General features: G+C 43.1%; 2 protein-coding genes across 3 annotated transcripts in view; one reads left to right on the forward strand and one right to left on the reverse strand.

The window, feature by feature from the left end:
• ccnyl1 (cyclin Y-like 1) overlaps positions 1–5,974 on the reverse strand; it is a 71,928-nt gene extending 65,954 nt beyond the window's left edge. The window contains exon 1 of the mRNA XM_078551545.1: positions 5,455–5,974. Coding sequence (XP_078407671.1) covers positions 5,455–5,650 — 196 coding nt within the window. The 5' untranslated portion in view covers positions 5,651–5,974. The remainder of the gene's footprint in view (positions 1–5,454) is intronic.
• Positions 5,453–19,709, forward strand: mettl21a (methyltransferase 21A, HSPA lysine). Of its 2 annotated transcripts, none has more exons than XM_078551547.1 (4): positions 5,453–5,536; positions 14,378–14,560; positions 17,524–17,635; positions 18,569–19,709. In XM_078551547.1, exons 2-4 carry the CDS (start codon positions 14,414–14,416, stop codon positions 18,964–18,966), a joined length of 657 nt encoding a protein of 218 aa, XP_078407673.1. In that variant the 5' UTR covers positions 5,453–5,536; positions 14,378–14,413; the 3' UTR covers positions 18,967–19,709. The 2 variants fall into 2 exon arrangements, with proteins under 2 accessions (XP_078407673.1, XP_078407672.1); XM_078551546.1 differs by having other exon boundaries at positions 5,502–5,639.
• Positions 19,710–20,454: the final 745 nt, after the last annotated feature.

Below are 20,454 nucleotides of genomic sequence, written 5' to 3' on the forward strand. Positions count from 1 at the left end.
CACTCTCTCATTTAGATAATAAGCTTCTTTTTTATTCTTCCTGTCAAAATGAAGATTTTCACATTTGCTCAATTTATACTCCATTTGCCAAATCTTTGCCCACTCACTTAACCTATCGGTCACTTTGTAACCTCCTTATGTCCTCTTCACAATTTACTTTCCTACCTATCTTTGTGTTGCCAGCAAATTCAGCAACAATTCCTTTGGTCCCTTCGTCCAAATCATTTATATAATTTGTAAAAAGTTGAGGTCCCAGCAACGATCTCTGTGGCACACCACTCGTCACACCCTGCCAACCAGAAAAAGACCCATTTTTGCCAACTCTCTGCTTCCTGTTAGCTAGCCAATCTTCTGTCCACACCAATATGTTATCCCCTACACCATGAGCTTTTATATTCCGCAATAACCTTTAATGTGGCACCTTATCAAATGCCTTCTGAAAATCTAAGTGCAGTAAATCCACCGGTCCCCCTTTTTTCACAGCACATGACTCCTTCAAAGAACTCCAATAAATTGGTTAAACATGATTTCCTTTCACAAAACCATTTTGACTCTGACTGATTACCTTCAATTTTTCTAAGTGCCTTACTACAACATCTTTAATAATAGCTTCTAACATTTTCCCTATGACAGATGTTAGACTAACTGGCCTGTAGTTTCCTGCTTTCTGTCTCCCTTCCTTTTTGAATAAAGGAGTTATATTTGCTATCTTCCAATCTAATGAAACCTTCCTCGAATCTAGGGAATTTTGTAAATTTAAAACCAATGCATCAACTATTTCACTAGCCACTTCTTTTAAGATCTTAGAGTGAAGTCCATCCGGACCTGGGGATTTTGTCAGCCCGCAGCCCCAACAATTTGCTCAATACCACTTCCCTGGTGATGGCAATTTTCCACAAGTTCCTCTCTCCCTTCCATTTCCTGATTTACAGCTATTTCCAGGATGTTACTTGTGTCCTGTATAGCGAAGACCGGAGCAAAATACCTGTTTAATTCATCCGCCATCTCCCTGCTTTCCATCATCAATTCTGCAGACACACTTTCCATAGGACCAACGTTCACTTTGTAAACTCTTTTATTTAAATACCTATAGAAACTCATTACTATCCGTCTTTATATTTCTAGCTGGCTTTCTCTCATACTCTAATTTTTCCCTCCGTATTAATCTTTTTGTCGTTCTTTGCTGTTCTTTACATTCTTTCCAATCTTCTGACCTGCCACCCGTCTTTGCATAATTATATGCTTTTTCTTTAAATTTGATACTGTCTTTAACTTTTTTAGTTCACCAGGAATAGTGGGCCCTGCCCTTGGAATTTTTCTTGCTCAGTGAAGTGTATATATTCTATGTATTCTGAAATATCCCTTCAAATGTCTGCCACATTTCCTACATTATAGCAGTGACTACATGTCAAAATTACTTAGCTGACTGAAATGCTTTGGGAGGTCTTGAGATTGTAAAAGGTGCTATAGAAATACAAGGCTTTTTTTTAAACCCAGGGTCAGGGTTACAGACAGAAAACAAGTGCGGCTGGGAGCACCTTGTGATCAGAGAGGGTATCCTGCAAAATGCTAACAAAGAAGTATTTTGTTGACATCAACAGAACCGCTGCAGGGTTGTTTATGATATGCAACTGCGGCGGATAGTTGTCTTTCAGGAATTCCAATCATGCATCATTCAAATTCACTGGCATTCAAAGGAACAGCAAATTATACTACAGTAATCTCCCCACAGACAGACGCTTAGATGTGTGCTGTGTGTATTCACACACCAATCAGTCTCAAATTAACATATTTCAGGATCCCAGATGTGCTCAACCGCAAGAGCTCAGGGAAGCAGCTGTCCCCAAAATAGCTTCCATGGGCCAGATGCACTGCAATCACTGACACAGAGGGCGTGCACCTCAGTGAGATGACTGTCCAGCTACAGATGTAATGCATTACCATTCACCAGGCTCTTATTTGAAAATAACTTTACTGCCCAAATCTCTCCCCTCGTTTCCTGAACCCATTAAGTGAAGCTGGACGTAGAACCTCATGGGCATCAACCTTACCTCCAAGTAACTGTTCTTCATACGTGACTCTCGTTAGTGATTACCTGCATACTTTTTGAGTATTAGGGAGGGAGAAATGTCACAGTTGAGTCTAGTACTGACTTTCCCTGGAACAAAGTGGGAAATACAAAACATTTTTGCTGCTCCTCACCCTGAGAATTAGAGGATAATTCATGTTCTCATTGCTGACATAAGTGATTGTAAAGCAAAACCCAACAAAGAAGGTGACATTTATCTTTTAAGACTGACACAGCCATCTCCTGATAATTTCTTGCACTAAAATTCTGGATGACAAAATTTGAATCATAATTGTAAATATAAGAAAGGTGGGAACTTTGTGCTAAAAACATGCAATTCAGGTCATTTGAATTAAACAAACTGAATTATCAAAATAGGAATCAGTGTGTACAAACATGCAAATTAGGAGTAGCCATTTGGCCCCTCTGCCAGCTCTGCCATTTGATAAGATCATTGCTGAACTGATTGTGGCCTTTAGTTTCCTGTTTACCCCCTATGCCCTCTGACACCCTTGTCAGTCAAGAATCTAAATCAGTCTTAAAAATATTCAACGACCCTGCCTCCACTGTTCCCCGAGGAAGAAAATTCCACATACTAACATCTTTCGGAGAGAAAGAAAATCTCATCTCCATCTTAAATGGGAGACCCCCTATTTTAAAACTGTGTTCTCTTAGTTCTAGTCTCCACAAGAGAAACACCATTTCAGCACCCACCCTGTCATGTCCCCTTCACAATCTTATATGTTTCAATAAGATCACCTCGCATTCTTCTAAACTCCATTGGGTACAGATCCAAACTGTCCAAGCTCCGCAAATATCCCCAACCTCAATGCTGGAGGAGCCCAGCACATTAGTGCAAAAGATAAGGCTGAAGCATTCGCAACAATCTTCAGCCAAAACTGCTGAGTGGATGATCCATCTCGGCCTCCTCCAGAAAGATGTTCTGTCTTGAGCCAATTCGATTCACTCTATGTGACATCAAGAAATGGCTGAAGGCACTGGATACTGCAAAGGCTATGGGCCCTGACAATATTCCAGCAATAGTACTGAAGACGTGCTCCAGAACTTGCTGCGACCCTAGCTAAGCTGTTCCAGTGCACCTACAACACTGGCATCTACCCGACAATGTGGAAAATTGCCCAGGTATGTCCTGTACACAAAAAGCAGGACAAATCCAACCCAGCCAATTACCACCCCATCAGTCTACTCTCGAACATCAGTAAAGTGACGGAAGGGGTCATCAACAGTGCTATCAAGCGGCACTTGATTAGCAATAACCTGCTCATTGACGGTCAGTTTGGATTCTGCCAGGACCACTCGGCTCCTGATCTCATTAGAGCCTTGGTTCAAACGTGGATAAAAGAGCTACTAAACTCCAGGGGTGAGGTGAGACTGACTGCCCTTGACATCAAGGCAGCATTTGACTGAATGCAGCATCAGGGAGCCCTAGCAAAACTGGAGTTAATGGGAATCAGGAGAAAACTCTCCGCTGGTTGGAGTCATACCTAACACAAAGGAAGGTGGTTGTGGTTGTTGAAGGTCAATCATCTCAGTTCCAGGACATAACTGCAGGAGTTCCTCAGGGTAGTGTCCTAGGCTCAACTTCTTAATCAATGACCTTCCTTCCCTCATAAGGTCAGAAGTGGGGATGTTCATTGATGATTGCAGAATGTTCAGCACCATTAGCGGCTCCTCAGATACTGAAGCAGTCCATGTCCAAATGCAGCAAGACCTGAACAATATCCAGGCTTCGGCTGTCAAGTGGCAAGTAACATTCGGACCACACAAATGACAGGCAATGACCATCTCCAACAAGAAAGAATCTAACTATCATCCCATGACATTTAATGGCATTACCATCACTGAATCCCCCACTATCAACATCCTGGGAGTTCCATTGACCAGAAACAGAACTGGACTAGCCATATAAATACTGTGGCTACAAGAGCAGGTAAGAGACTAGGAATCCTGTGACGTGTAACTCACCTCCTGGCTCCCCAAAGCCTGTCCACCATCTACAAGGCACAGGTCAGGAGTGTGATGGAATATTCCCCACTTACCTAGATGAGCGCAGCTCCAACAACACTCAAGAAGCTTGACACCATCCAGGACAAAGGAGCCCGCTTGATTGGCACCCCATCCACAAACATTCACTCCCTCCACCACTGACTCACAGTTGGAGCAAAGTGCACCATCTACAAGAAGCACTGCAGGAACTCACCAAGGCTCCTTTGACAGCACCTTCCAAACCCACAACCACTACCATCTAGAAGAAGGGCAGTAGATACATGGGGACACCATCACCTGCAAGTTCCCCTCCAAGACACTCAACATCCTGACTTGGAAATATATCGCTGTTCCTTCACTGTCGCTGGATCAAAATCCTGGAACTCCCTCCCTAACAGCACTGTGGGTGTACCTACACCACATGGCCTACAGTGGTCAAGGAGTTAGCTTACCACCACCTTCTCAAAGGCAATTAGGGATAGGCACATCCCATGAATTAAAACAAAACAACCTTTCCTCATAAGGCAACCCCTTCATCCCAGGAATCAGTCGAGTGAATCTTCTCTGCACTGCCTCCAAAGCAATTATATAATTTCTTAACTAAGGAGATGATATAATGCACTCCTACAAGCACTAAAAAGACCTGGCTATATATAAATAAATATGAATGTACGCTCTCATAAAATGTGTATTTGAATGCACATTTCTAGGAATTCAATTAAAAAAAAAGCAAAGCTGGAGAATTCACAAAAAATTACCAATTCTAATTGAAACTAAGTGCTTCTGCTGATGAGCAAGATTTAATCGTTTTCTAACTACCATTTTCTACTGAATAGGATCTCTGTACAAAATGCAGATTCAGTTTCTCTAATAATTTAAGAGGTACATGCGCTTCATTGTGTGGTACCGTGCCATTCACAGCAAGGTCTCAGCTTATTCCTGATCTTTACCCATGCTGGAAAGCGCACATGCAGACATCTGGTTAAAGGCAAGCTTCTTAGCAGTTTAAAAGACACAGCCTGCCTGAACCGTAAAGTTGGAGAGGCACCAGAAGCTGTCAGTGGGTGTATTCCTGCGAGGGCATTAAAGTGGGTGTGTGGGGATGGTGGGAGAAAGGAAAATGCATAGAAAACATTAAGCAATGAGCAAGCCATTTTAAGGTGCCAATTATGCATGAGGGTTTTCTGTTGGGATGCAAAGGCAGCTGTCAACACTCTCATCTGCCCAGTAATCCTTTGCTTAAACTCCTTGCTGCAACTTGGCAGCTAATTCCACCAATTTGTCTCCCTGGCTGGAGCACTGTCTGTGACGTCACTGGCGCCTGGTGTTACCGCCTCTCCCCTCCCCATCCCGCAGCCGCGCGGTGTCGCCACTCTTACCTTCCGGCGCTTCCCTGTCGCTGATGTGCTGCAGGTTGGTTCCGGGGCTGGGCTCGGGTTCCCGGAGCTCCGCCTCCACTCGGTAAGTATCGACCCTCTCCTGCTGCCGCTGCTGCTCCTGGCCCCGGAGCCCGCCGCGGCCCGACAGCGTGGGGCTTGCCCCCGGGGACACGCAACAAGACAAGGTGTTTCCCATCACTCCTCGATCGGGGGACGGGAAGCGAGTAAAACGTTAGCCCCGCCGCCAGCGGCCTAAGAGTGTTTTTCCCTTCAGGGAGGGAAGGGAAGGGGAGGTGGAGGGTGAGGGGAGTGGATGGGGGCTGCCGCTCGACGTCGTTGTCGCCGCCTCTCAGGTGAGGAAGGGAATCGTCACTTCTCCCCTATGGTAAATGACAGCCTCTCCGACCGGGATCTGGATGCCGTCGAATCCCCGGCTTACCCCTGCGGCTTTGGCTTCATTTGGCCCCGCGGAATTTCTCCGCCATTTTGCGCCGCGCCTGGCCCCCGGACTCCGGCATGGCAACCGAGCCCGCCCAGCGGAAACCCCGCCCCTGATTGGATGTTGTCAGAACAATCGATCAACAATCTATAACTTCATTGGCTGTCACACTTGTCAATCACTGGTCCTTTACCCTCATTGGCGTGACCAGTGTCAATCACCCGGCCTCATTGTTGTGAATTAAAGGCGCTTCTGCCCCTTAAAGTCCTCCCACTTTTTTTATCTTGGCAAAATTTCAAAGTGTCATAGACAGCTGTTCATGACACACTGACTCTTGTACAAAAATCCTGGCAGCTTATCCATGATTAAGTGGGGTGGGGATATTTTGCAGTCATAAAATATACATTGAATTAAACTTAAAAGTTTTATGATTTCCCAATGAACTTTGTACCTTACTCATACTGAGGCACTGCCATAAACCATGTTTGGGATTCAAATTGTGAACTAATTCCAAGGAAGGATAAAAAGTAGAAATACTAGTTTCTAACTCCTTCCATACAATGGTTTTTGTTACTGTTTCCAATATAAACTTCAACTTGAAACAGACCATTCAAAAATAAGGTCCAGTGCCTACATATTTCCACCTTTTTAATTTTTCAGTTCATTATCTCTGCCATTTAAAATAAAATTCCCCATCCTCTTTCAAACCCACTGACTCTGAGGAACAATTCCACTGGCATTAGTATCTCATTCCAAGAAACTATTACTCATTTGTGAGCAATGTCAGTGGGGCTAGTCAACAGTTGAGCTTGATCCTCTCCTCACTTGATGCTCACATTGATGGATAGCAGTAAGGGGTGTAATTTATTTCTCCTTAACCCAGGGACGGTAATATCATCTACAGCAGTCCTTTTATTGCCATGAGTAATATCAAGTTGCCATCTTGAATTGCTGCCATCTGTGTGGTGAAGGTGGTCCCAGCCTGTCTAGCAGCCTCTATGGCTTAACTACTTCAAGATTGCTTTCTTGAAGAACATGTTTACAGTCCAACAAAGCAATTAACATTGCTTGATTGAGCTCCCGGAAATGAAGTTCAACAAAGAACTGACATGACAGTAGGAGAACAATTGGGAAATAGCGATTGCTCCAACATTTAAATAGTAAAGGATAATGTGCAGTGAAAGATAACGATGTTGGTTTTGTAAAAGCTAAGTTCTGTGAGATAAGAAAGGACCAGCTTAACTTGGCAGAAAACTTAGGAAACAGATAAGTCATGGTGAACCTTCAGCTTAGAGATATATGGAGTACATAAAGTAGATATTTTCCTTTGGGTGTAACGCAGAGTTTTGTGGACAAATGAATTAAAAATAAACAAACTTGAAGGGAAACATAATTGAACTAGAGCTGACAATACTGAAGAAAATAAATCAACTTAAAATTGTCAGAGATTGGGGAGAGATTTTTTTTTAATGTAAAAGGTTATTTGACCATGAAATACTTTGCCACAGGAGGCAGTTGAGCCACAATCCATTGCAGCTGTAAAGGAAATCTCAATATTTGAACCTGAGGAAGATAGCAAGTTTAATGGGAGAGAGACAGATGGTGGTGGGATTCAATTTTGATTCCTCCTAAAAAGAGATGGTACAGAGTCAGTAGGCCATATAGCTTTGTTCTATGTAAAGTCCAATATTTCTGTGGTACTGACCAGATGTATTTGCTACACTATTGTGGGAGTCTTATCAATAGGAAAAACTGGAGCAGCTAGATATAGCAAACCCAATGTTCATTAAGATGAACCAGCAAATGTATTCTAGAAGGACTCTCGGCATTATATATTCTTTCTCAGATTCAGGACTGGAGACCTGTTTATCTGATTATGATGACAGGATTCTTGAGAAGTATGCAAAAAACAAATACAGACTTTATTTAACATAGATAGAAAGAAATTGCATTTATAAAGCGCCTTTCATGATCTCAGGCTGTCCCAAAGAGCTTTAGAGCCAACGTAGTACTTTTCAACTGTTATAATGTGGGAAATGCAACAGCCAATTTGTGCATAGCAAGTGACATTGGTTGCAGGTTAAATATCGACCAGGACATGAGAAAGAATTCCGCACCTCCCTCCATCCCCCAACTCTAAAGCAAAATAGTACCATGAGATCTTTTACACCTATCTGAGAGCTCAGACAGGGCTTTGGTTTAACATCCCACCTGAAAGATGGCCCCTCTGACAGTGCAGCACTTCCTCTGTACTGCACTGTACAGGAGTGCCATTCTGGATTTTTGCACTCCAGTTTTGGGACTGGGACTTGAACCCACAACTTTCCAACTCAGAGGCAAGAGTGGTACCCATTGAGCCATGGCTGACACCAGGGTCCACTTTCCCAGTCTTGATCTACTGACCCTTGCTAGATGATGGAATCATTCCCCACAGTTGAACAGCCTACTGATATTTAACAATGCCCATGTGTGAAAAATAACAATTTGGACTAAGTACTGTAAGGCTGCCACCAGTATCCTTAGGGCCAAATCCTCTCCTATTACCCAATGTTTACACGTGTAGAGGGAGTCACAGGCCATGAGCAGGATCAATAACCAATCTTTCTTTTCCCCCCAGATAGCTTCTGGGTCAGTTGTGGTGTTCCAAATACTACTTGGATGAGATTTGCAAACTCACCATAGATTGGGCCTTAAATCTGGAACCTTCTGATCTAAATGGCTTAGTACCCAGTGGTACTATTTAGATTGTAATTTAAAGATATACAGAGTCTCCATAGCATTGCCTTCGACATAGAAAATAGGAGCAGGAGAAGGTCATTCGAGCCTGATGCACCATTCAATATGATCATGGCTGATCCTCTATCTCAACCCAATACTCCCGCGCTCTCCCCATGCCCTTTGATGCCGTTAGAGTCTAGAAATCTATTTCCATCTTAAATATATTCAGTGACTTGGCCTTCACAGCCTTCTGTGGTAGAGAATTCCACAGGTTCACAACCCTCTGAGTGTAGAGATTTCTCCTCATCTCAGTCCTAAATGGCCTACCCCGTATCCTGAGATTGTGACCCCTTGTTCTAGAACCACCTCCCCAGCCAGAGGAAATATCCCTGCATTCAGTCTGTCCAGCCCTGTCAGAATTGTATACGTTTCAATGAGATCCCCTTTCATTCTTCTAGACTCCAGTGAATACAGGCCTAGTCGACCAATCTCTCCTCATAAGACAGTCCTGTCATCCCAGGAATCAGTCTGGTGAACCTTTGCTGCACTCCCTCTATGGCAAGTATATCCTTTCTTAGGTAAGGAGACCAAAACTCTCTCAATTCTCCAGGTGTGGTCTCACCAAGGCCTTGTACAGCTGCAGTAAGACATCATTGCTCCTGTATGCAAGTCCTCTCGCAATGAAGGCCAACATACCATTTGCCTTCTTGACTGCTTGCTGCACCTTCATGCTTGCTTTCAGTGACTGGTGTACGAGGACACCCAGGTCACTTTGTACAACAACATTTCCCAATCCATCACCATTTAAATAATACTTTGCCATTCTGTTTTTCCTACTGAAGCGGATAATTTCACTCATCAATGTTATACTGCATCTGCCATTTATTTGCTCACTCACTCAACCTGTTTAAATCACCTTGAAGCCTCTTAACACCCTCCTCACCACTCACTTTCCCACCTAGTTTTGTGTAGTCAGCAAGCTTGGAAGTATTACATTTGGTTTCCTCATCCAAATCATTGATATATACTTTGAATAGCTGGGGCCCAAGCACTGATCCCTGCGGTACCCCACTAGTCACCACTTGCCACTCTGAAAAAGACCCATTTATTCCTACTCTCTGTTTCCGGTCTGTTAACCAATTCTCAATCCATGCCAATACATCACCTCCAATCCCTTATGCTTTAATTTTTCGCACTAACCTCTTACGTGTGACTTTATCAAAAACTTTCCAAAAATCCAAATACACCACATCCACTTGTTCTCCCTTATCGATTCTCCTAGTTACATCCTCAAAAAACTCATGAAAAATTAGGCGAGACATGATTTCCCTTTCATGAATCCATGTTGACTTCGTCTAATCCCGTTGATATTTTCTAAGTGTCCTGTTATCAGATCCTTTATAATAGACGCTAGCATTTTCCCTACTACTGATGTTAGGCTAACCGGTCTGTAATTCCCTGTTTTCCCCCTCCCTCCTTTTTTAAATAGTTGGGTTACATTCGCCACCTTCCAATCTGCTGGGACTGTTCCAAAATCTATCATCCTTCAGCTGCACTCTCTGCTGCTTCTGTGCACCCTTTAACTTCAAATTGGATTTTATTTGATACTTACGAAAATGACAGGGCAGAGCCTGAAAAGCTGACCCATCAAGCTTGCCCAACACCCATGAGGGCTGGAGCATCAAGACTGGACCCCTGGGCCTCTCTGCCCACAGCTGTGTGAAGAAAAAAAAGGGAGAAAAACAAAGGCCAATAAGGGAATGAAATGCTTTTGAAAATCCCCCAACTCACTGCTCAGGCAATCAAAACCAGTCCAGGAGATCATATGGGCCATGTGTTACATATAGAGCCACTTAGCTTCTAATGCTGGCAACTCAGCTCCCTTCTCTGAAGGCATACAGAGTCAGCACCCACCACACACACCAGCCACCAACAATTGTTTGGTCGTGCTAACAATCATGAGCTGATTAATTCCTATTACTAAACTGAACCTTTGCATTACCCTCTGTTTATTAACCTGGTTAAAGGCCTTTGTGTATCAGGTTGTTGCCTGTCAGATTTTCAGTCTTGTTTTTTGAGGATGCTTCCTTTCATTTTGTGCATTTAGCTCAATTTTTAGTTAGGTTTTCTGGGGTCATACTTCACCTTACCTAAGGAGCAGGGCAATGGCAGCAGTAACTCACATCTGCCTCAGTCACGACACAGCAGTAGTACAACAGGTTGTGGGTTCAAGTCCCACTCCAGAGACCTGAGCATAAAATATAGGAGAAGCCAATTTTCATCAACTTATATTTATATAGCACCTTTAAAGTAACAAAATACCTCAAGGCGTTTCATAGAAGCATCGCAAGACAAAGTATGACGCCGAGCCACATGGGCATATATTAGGTCTTGTGCAATTTTTCAGATGAGATGTTTAAACTGAGGCCTCATCTGCCCTCGCAGATGTAAACGATCCCATGGCACTATTTTGAAGAAGAGCAGGGGGGTTCTCCCCAGGGTCCTGGCCAATATTTATCCCTTAATCAGCATCACAAAAACAGATGATCAGGTCATTATCACATTGCTGTTTCTTAGACCTTGCTGTGCACAAAGTGGCTGCTGCATTTCCTACATTATATCAACAACAACTTGAGTTTATAAAGCGCCTTTAAAGTAGTAAAAGGACCCAAGGCACTTCACGGGAGCATTATCAATCAAAATTTGACACTGAGCCAGATGAGACAATATTAGGACAACTGACTAAAAGCTTGTCCAAAGCAGTAGCTTTTAAGGAGTATCCTGAAGGAAAAAGGCAGAAAAGCAGAGAGATTTAGGGAGGGAATTCGAGGGCTTAGGACCCAGGTACCTGAAGGCACGCGCCAGTGGTGTAATGATTAAAATCAGGGATGCGCAAGAGGCCAGAATTAGAGGAGCGCAGAGATTTCAGAGTATTGCAGGGCCTAGAGGAGGTTATAAAAGGTGAGGCTGTAAAGGGATTTGAAATTCAAGATAATGCAGGAATGAGCTAATGTAACTCTGCAGGCACAGTGATGATGGGGTGAATAGGACTTGATGCAAGTAAGGACATAGGAAGCAGAGTTTTGAATGAATTCAAGCTTACAGAGGGTGGTAGTGGGAGACCAGCCACAAAAGCACTGGAATAGTCAGGTCTAGCGTAACAAAGGCATGGTAACATTTCAAAAAAAAGGTCATAAAAAGCACCAGATCAGACCTATTTGAAAATGTTTTAGTGGAATGGAGGACAGAGGCATGCACTGAATTCAGCCTACCAGAGTAGGGGAGAAATAATTAACCCAAAATTTAATTGGAACCAAGAATTTAAAGTGAAGACCACAGAATATAAACTGTGTAGGAGATATGAAGAGGGAAACTTATCAATGTGAATTAACAGCAAGACAAAGTCTCACTGCAGCGGGCTGGTTGGGATTGTGAAGCTGAAGGGAGTTTCCCCATCAGTAAGTGGGGAAGAGGGCAGGCTGGCAAATTCCTTAAGATAAAAGCAAAAAACTGCAGATGCTGGAAATCCAAAACAAAAATAAAAATACCTGGAAAAACTCAGCAGGTCTGGCAGCATGTGCGGAGAGGAACACAGTTAACGTTTCGAGTCCGTTTATATTTCACCTCTTTTCTATTTTTACTTAGCTCTGTTGAAGAGTCATACGGACTTGAAACATTAACTGTGTTCATCTGGCAAATTCCTTCCCTCCCACTGCAATCTCTTTCCTCTACAGCTGCCTGGCCCTCCTCTTTCCTCACCCCCTTCTGACTCCAGAGTCACATCAAATCCCAAGTGGGTGAAAATGGAACAAGTATAGAAACAAAAGATGGGTCTAGAGGAGGTGTCAATAGTTACAGCAGAATAGCAGAGAGGGAGGGATGCATGGAAAACTTGGCAAAGTGGAGAGTGTTGTTGCTGAGACGTGGTTAAAAATTTCCAGCATCCACATTATTTTGCTGTGGCTCTAATGTAATGGGCTTGCCAGCAAAGTTAAAGCCCATGGAATAAATGTTGCAGTGGCAGCATGGATACAAAGTTGGGTGAGTGACAAGAAAGAGAGTAGTGGTGATTGGCTGAAACAATAAAGAAAAGGCTGCAAAAACTCAGCAGGTCTGGCAGCATCTGAAGCAGAGTCATACGGACTCGAAATGCTAACTCTGTTTCTCTTTCCACAGGTGCTCCCAGACCTGCTGAGCTTTTTTTAACATATTCTGTTTTTGTTTCAGATTTCCAACATCCATAGTATTTTGCTTTTATTATCGTGGTGAATGGCTGTTTTGCAGACTGGTGGAAGGTGTATAGTGGGGTGCCCCATCGGTTGGTACTAAGATCATTGCTTTTCTTAATTTATATGAATAACCCAGACTTGGGTGTGCAAAGCACAATTTCAACATTTAAAGGCGACACAAGCCTCGGAAGTGTTGTAAACTGTGAGGAGGATACTGATAGACTGTAAGGGGACACAGACAGGCTGGTGGAATGGGCAGACGTGACAGATGAAATTTAATGCAGAGGTTTGTGAAGTGATGCATTTTGGTAGGAAGAATGAGTGGAGGCAGTACAAATCCAAGGGCTACAATTCTAAAGTGGATGCAGAAACACAGGGACCTGAGGGTATATGTGCACAAATTGAAGGTTTCGGGACAGGTTGCAAAAATGGCTAATAAAGTATACCGAATCCTGGGCTTTATAAACAGCGACATAGACTACAAAAGTGAGCAAGTTATGATAGTGTGTTGAATTGTGAGCCCCACACTGTAGGAAAGTTTCACAGAATGAAGGCAGAAGAAGCTGAGGTTGCTCTCCTTCAGACAGAGAATGAGAGGAAATTTGATAGAGGTGTTCAATATCATGAAGAGTCTAGACAGAGTAGATGGAGAGAACCTGTTCCAATTGGTGTAAGGGTCAAGAATCAGAGGACATCAGTTGGAGGTGATTGGCAAAAGAACCAATGGCAGCTTGAGGAAATGCTTTTTTTTTTGCAGTGAATGGTTAGGATCTGGAATGCTCTGCCTGGGATTGTGGAGGAAGCCGATCCAATTGTGGCTTTAAAAGGGAATAGGTAAGCACCTGAAGAAAAGGGGCCATGAGGAAAGGGTGAGGGAGTGGGACTAGCTGAGTTGATCTTGCAGAGAGCTGGCATGGACCTGAAGGACCAGATGTTGTCCTTCTTTCCCTAACCATTCAATGATTCTGTGATAAATGCAAGTTGTTGTCTGGCAGCATCTCTGAAGAGAGAGAAACAGAATCACTGAGTCAGAGTCACTGACCTTTCAGTTCTAACTCGGTCATCAACCTGTTTCTCTCTCCACCGATACTGCCAGATGTTGCTGAAGAGTCTTTTTGGTGTTTTCTCCTTTTATTTCAAATTATTACTTTACTTTCTGGTTTAATTTGGATTTGTGATGACCCAAAGCTCTGCGACGCCAATTAAGCACTACCCTGAATCACCGACGTGCTGCACTGTCGGATGTGTCGTTCCTTTGGATGAGACATTAAACTAGGCCCTGACTCCCCTCTAAGGTGGCATAAAAGATTCCACGGCATTATTTAGAAGAAGAGCAGGGGAGTTCTCCATCAATAAAACAGGCAAGGCAGTCACGACCACATTATTGTGTGTAGTGGCTTGCTGTATGCAAATTAGCTGCTGCATTTCCTAAATTACAATGATGACTGCACTTCAAAAGTATTCCAGTATGGCTGTGAAACACTTCAAGATGTCCTGAGGTTGTGAAGGATGCTGTATAAATGTCTTTCTTTCTTAGTTTTACAGCGTGTGTGAAAGTCCAGGCAGGAACATAATGGCTTTACTGCCGTATGATGGTGCCATGATACCAGGACTCCGGAAATTCCATGAAGCATCAGCAACTTTTCACTATGCCAAGAGAGATATAGTGATCAGACAGAACTGGAATCAGCTTGGGGTAGCAGCGGTTGTGTGGGATGCAGTAAGTATCAGACTTTCATTTCATATTAATGCGTGCCTGAGACCTCAGTCAAGGAAGCCTAGTTTTAGTATCTTCATTGACAGATTATCATCAGATGTGAAACTGATATACAGATTGAGTGTCCTTTATCCGAAATCCATGGGGCCACTTGCGTTTCGGTATTTGGATATTTTCGGTATTGGGTATAGTTAGGATGAATAAGGCGTGTCTTGTGGAAACCTAGCTTGTAGTGAGGACTTAGAGAAAAAGTTTGGTGCCCCTCAGTGGTACGTTTAACAGTTTGTGAAGCAAGGGGAAGCAGCCTCTGGCAGACCGGTCTTGGCACTCATACCTGTACTTCCAAAGACTCGCTGATTCCATTTGGATCAGATATCATTATTTGCCCGAGGGGCAGCATTTTCTTGGTTGAATATAGTTTTCATGATAGGGTTTGGGTCAGAAGCAAAAACTCTCACAACAGCTGGGCACAAGGTAAGGCAAACAAGTAGGCTTCCCATGCTAAAGGTTGTGTGCATTCAGTGAGGTTCATGTTGGCTCGGGTCGTGTCAGCTCGGGTCAAAGACTTCCCGAACTAAAGGTTGATGAGGTTTTTAAAAAAGGTAGTTTTTGGATGTTTTCGAATTTATGGATAAAGGATACTCGACCTGTACAAAAAGGAAGACCTGCATTTATGTAGCACCTGTTCTTCTAATAGAAGAAAAACAGTACAATCTTTTGCATCCACCTGAGGGGGCTGACGGGGCCTCAATTTAACGTCTCATTTGAAAAATGTCACCTCCGACGGTGCATTTTGTGGCTCAAGTGCCTGAGTATGACTTGAACCTACAACCCACAATCTGGACACCATTATGCAAAACATGAGTGTGAACTCGTGTTGTATGAAAATACTGTGTCGCATCCAGGTTAGGTTTTGGTCCTTGCAGTTGTTGCGTTACTTCACTGGCTCTGGTTTTTTGGGACATATTGAGGTGATGAAAGTATGCTATCTATGCAAGTCTTTTTCTTCCTTTATTTCATGGGTGGAGAGTAGCTGAGGCTAAGCGTAACAGTAGAAAAAAATATGGCAAGAGGGTATCAGAGAAGAGGTGAAAGCCATAAAGCAGATTTGAAATTGAGGCTCAGCACAAAATAGTGAAGAACCTGAATGAATACTTCATCCAAGTATTCATGAGGGAAGACATGAGAAACCTGCCCTCTCCTAACTAGAAGACACGACGGGCCGAATAGCCTCCAACTGTGCCGTAATCATGCTATGATTCTATGAATCAGTGGCTTTGTCATAAGCAAGATGGAAGTTCTGACAGGCTAACTGGCCTCAAAACATGGTCAGTAATCCCAGAGTGCTGAGAGAGACAAGGGGGGAGATTTGTGATACACTGACAATCCTTATGTGGGAGTCAGTGAACTTTGGAGAGGTATTAGAAGATTGAAAGCAAGAGAATGTGGTAGTTGCATGCAAAAAACAAGGGCCAAAACAGACACAGCCAACTATTAATTTCATTAGTCATATATTGAGGAAAGGATGAATCTGAAGCCAGTCTTTTCCTTAAGTCAGGTTTATTTTGAAGATTACAGAGTAATGGCACATATTCCTCTTGTTCCCCCATACCCAGTGTGAACTAGGTTTTAAACTCTTGCAATGATCTTTCCCCAATTGGGGATAGCTGCTCCCAATCACCAACTTAAAGCATGCACTCTATTGCAGCATGATTCCAACATTAATACCAACTACAGACCTCATTATTCCGTGCCCGGTGGGAACCGCGGGGACTGGGGAGTTTTGTTGACCCCTTTAATCACATTTTGGTTTAATGTTTATAAGGTTCCTTTAAAGTTTTTCCTTGATTTTACAGCTGACCTGACTTAGGGGCTGTGCTTGATTTATCCCTTATTGTGATAATTTAGTTTATTGTTTTAACTCTGAAAGAGTTACAGACCTCATTAGTCTTTCATAGCTTGCAAAGTAATGGAATCACATATTAGGAGTCAGCTTGAACATCATGTGTACAACAATAATCTAGTTAACAGCAGTCAATATGGATCTAGAATGGGAAGATGCCGCCTGATCTACCTCCTCAATTCCTTCAAGACAGTGACCGCTCAAGTGGAATGTGACGGGAGGCCTTAATACGGTGTAACCTTGACTTTCGAAAGGCTTTCAATAAAGTTCCACATGAAAGGCTATTAATTAATGTCAATGCTGTATAATTCCAGGGAAATCCTGGGAATGGATAAGAAGCTCTCCAATGGTTGGGAAAGCAACAAGTTCTCAGTAGAGGAGTTATGTTGGCTTGGGTGGAGTGGGAAATACTCAGGGCTTGGTCCTGGCACCACAGGGTTTCTGATTTAAATAGATGACCTGGATTCAGGAACTCAGTGTACAGTGGTCAAATTTTCAGAAGATACCAAACTAGGAAGGTCAGTGGACTAGGAAGAGGCAACTCAGAAATTAAAGAAGTGTTCAAAAAAATTTGCAAAATAGGCAGAATAATGGCAGCTAAAATTTAATGCCAAAAAGGCTCAAAGTGCGATGCAGAGGAATGATGGTACACCTGTTCCATGCATGGTGTTGAAAAAGCTAAGGATAACAACTGAAAAAAAAATTGAGGAGCCTTAACAGATTGAACACAAAACATGTCCAACTGAATTAGTTGCAACAATTGTCAAAGGACAAATACAAAAGCAAAATACTGCAGATGCTGGGAGTCTGAAATAAAAACAGAAAATGCTGGAAATACTCAGCAGGTCAGGGAGCATCTGCTCTCCAGAGATGCTGGCTGACCTGCTGAGTATTTCCAGCATTTTCTGTTTTTAATTGACAAAGACTGTTGACTACATCACCAAACTGTAGGACATAAGTTTGACGAAGTAATCTTTTGGAAAGGAAAATTGCAAGACTGTGTATGACCTGACCACATAATAGGCAGTTGAGGCTAAGAGAAGCTTTTCCTTCTGTGTTTCAGGCCATTGTACTTTGCACATATCTTGAACTAGGAACAATCCAGCTACGAGACCGTACTGTGATAGAGCTGGGAGCAGGTACAGGATTAGTTGGAATAGTTGCAGCACTCCTAGGTAGGTGATGGGTTACCGATGTTCATTACACTCTGCGTTACTGAAGCCATTTGGCACTCTCGCATTATTGCAAGAAGATGTGCGTGAAAGCACAGGATGTAGACTCAGTTCTACTCCTGCTGATTTAACCTCAGTCATTTTGGTGTGGGGAGGAATTGAGCAAAGGTGTAGGGAGTCTGTGGGGTGGGTGTTGGAATATCAAAAGATCATGGACCCTAAACTCTGTCAATTATATCTCTGCTTGAGAGAAAAGCTCTGGCCCCATTAAGTTGACTGCGCAGACTATGGGAAGTGGCCAAGAGAATGAAATTAAACGACTACTAAGCAAATATCATGGGTTTCCATGCACAGGCTGACTGCCTATTAGGCGATACTAAGGTAGAATGTATATTTCTGTAGCGGCTTTGATGATCTCAGGACCTTCTAAATTGCTTTCCAGCCAATGAAGTACGTTTTGAAGTGCAAGCACTGCTGTAATGTAAGAAATGCAGCAAATAAATTGCACACAGCAAGCTCCCACAAACAGCAATAATATAATGACCAGGTAATCTGTTTTAGTGATATTGGTTACGGGATAAGTGTTGGCCCAGGACGCCAAGAAGAGATGACACCTCTGGCAGTGCAGCACTCACTCAGTACTGTGCTCAGGTGTCAACTTCTTTGACAGTATCGTCAGTCACCTTCCCTAACTATCTCCTGACTTGCTCAGTTTCATTTCCCCTTATCACTTTCCCACCTCCGTCCACCCCTCCTGTCGCAATGAGTCACTTTGGAGCAGTTTGTTACATTAAAGGCGTTTTATAGCTGCAAGCCTGATGGGTTGGTAGTACTTGCTTGTGGAAGAAAAAAAGGGTTTAATCCCTCGCCCATCACTTGAAAATAAACATATATATATTTTAATGCAATTTTGTTCCCTTGTTTGTCTTAAAATAGGTGCTGATGTAACAGTCACTGACAGGGAAGTGGCGTTACAGTTCCTGGAGTCTAACCTCCGAGAAAACATCCCCCCTGACCTGCAGACCAGGGCGCGGGCCAGGGAGCTGAGTTGGGGGGTGAACCTGCACCAGTATGACGCAGGCAGCTATGATGTGGTCCTAGGGGCAGATGTCGTTTACCTGGAGGAGACCTTCCCGGCCCTGCTGGAGACTTTGGAATATCTCAGCTCCGAGCAGACTATGATCCTGCTGTCCTGCCGCATCCGCTATGAGCGAGACCAGAACTTCCTGAAGATGCTTGGGAGTCGCTTCACGGTGGAAAAAGTCTATTACGATACTGAGAAAGATGTTCATGTTTACAAGGCACAGAAAAGAATGGCGAAGGAAGATCTTTAACCAGAATGTAACTAATATTAGATTTACTTAGGAAGAGGAGGAGGAGGCCATTCTCAGTTTTGAAATTTCAATTGACCGCCAACCTCAACCGTTTTTGAGGGAAAGAGTTCCATACTTTCACTGCCTTTTTGTGTGAAGAAGTGTTTTTTGACATCATCCCTCAATGGCCTGTCTCTAATTTTAGGGTTATGGCCTCTTGTTCTGGACTTGCTTACCAATATGTTCTCTCTATCTACCCTATCAAATCCTTTTTAATCAGCCCAACTATGTCATCTTCTTTGCTCAAGGGAATACTAGCCATGTCTATGCAACCTGCCCTCATAATTTAATCCACTTACTACTGGTAAATCTGTGCTGCACCGGCTCCAAGGCCTATCTATTCTTCCTAAGGTGCAGTTCCTAGAAGTGAACACAGTACTCCAGAGACAGTCTAACCAGAGCTCTCCACAGCTGTAAAATAATTTCCACCCTTTTGTATTCCAGCCCTCTTGAGATAAATGCCAACATTCCATTAGCTTTTTGCATTTTTTTTGTATCTATCCACTAGCTTTTAGTGATTTTTGTACTTGGACCCCTAAATCTCTCTGCTCCACCCCAGTTCCCGCTGTTTAGAAAAAAATCTGCTCTATCTTTCTTAGGTCCAAGATGGATGACACCACACTTCTGAGATCTAGTCTCAACATTTGCGTCCAAGAAGGTCCACCTGAGCAAGCCTAATAAAGAAATAGTTATGTTTAAGATGATGTTTTACCTGTGTGAATCTATTTTTTTTTAAACTATCTTTATTTCTTCTGCGTGATGCATCAGCTCAGCAGTTAACCCTCTCACCTCTGAGTCAGAAGGTGTGGCTTATCAAGTCCCAAGATGTTTTACTCCATTAAGAGCACTGTGCAAGACCGAGTTGTTGTTGTAGTATGTGGGCTGACGTATGAAGGACACCCACTTGTGAGATAGCAGAGGATGGTCGGCACCGATAGAATTGTATTCCAGCAAGACACAGCAGCTTCAGGAGAGAGGAGAGCAGAAAACTGGAGCAAAAGAAATCAAAATTGAAGAGCAAATTCCTACTTAACTTGTCACTGTGGGGTTGGGGGTAGGGAACCACAAAGTTATGCATAAAGGAGCTGGTGCATTGCACTTTATGCCTTGTTGCCTCATTCATTTTCATTTGTGAGATGTCTGAGCAATTTGTGCAGAATTCTGTGACCGACAGTTTAAATAACAGAACACATGAAGGGTGACGGTCACAAAGAGCCTCCACTATCCATTCTCTGTGCTGCAGGGCCAGTGCAAACACCCCTAAATCCCACAACAATAAAGGCAGGGACAAAGTATTCACCCATGTATTTCTTTTCTAAGCACTGCACAACACTCATAATTAAGACTTGTATTAAGTAAGAAACCTGACCACTTAACTGTTAATTATCTAGCTTCAATTTCACATTCACTCCATTAGATTTTCATGGCAGTGTGTGTGTGTGTGGTTTG

This window comes from Cetorhinus maximus, chromosome 11, assembly GCF_964194155.1.
Source record: "Cetorhinus maximus chromosome 11, sCetMax3.hap1.1, whole genome shotgun sequence".
NCBI lineage: Eukaryota > Metazoa > Chordata > Chondrichthyes > Lamniformes > Cetorhinidae > Cetorhinus > Cetorhinus maximus.

Excerpts from the sequence above, each read along its gene's own strand:
- mettl21a (XM_078551547.1), top strand. The coding sequence starts at position 14,414 with ATGGCTTTACTGCCGTATGATGGTGCCATGATACCAGGACTCCGGAAA. Across the intron at positions 14,561-17,523 it reads CAGCGGTTGTGTGGGATGCA|GCCATTGTACTTTGCACATA; the intron begins GTAAGTATCAGA and ends TCTGTGTTTCAG. Across the intron at positions 17,636-18,568 it reads AATAGTTGCAGCACTCCTAG|GTGCTGATGTAACAGTCACT; the intron begins GTAGGTGATGGG and ends GTCTTAAAATAG.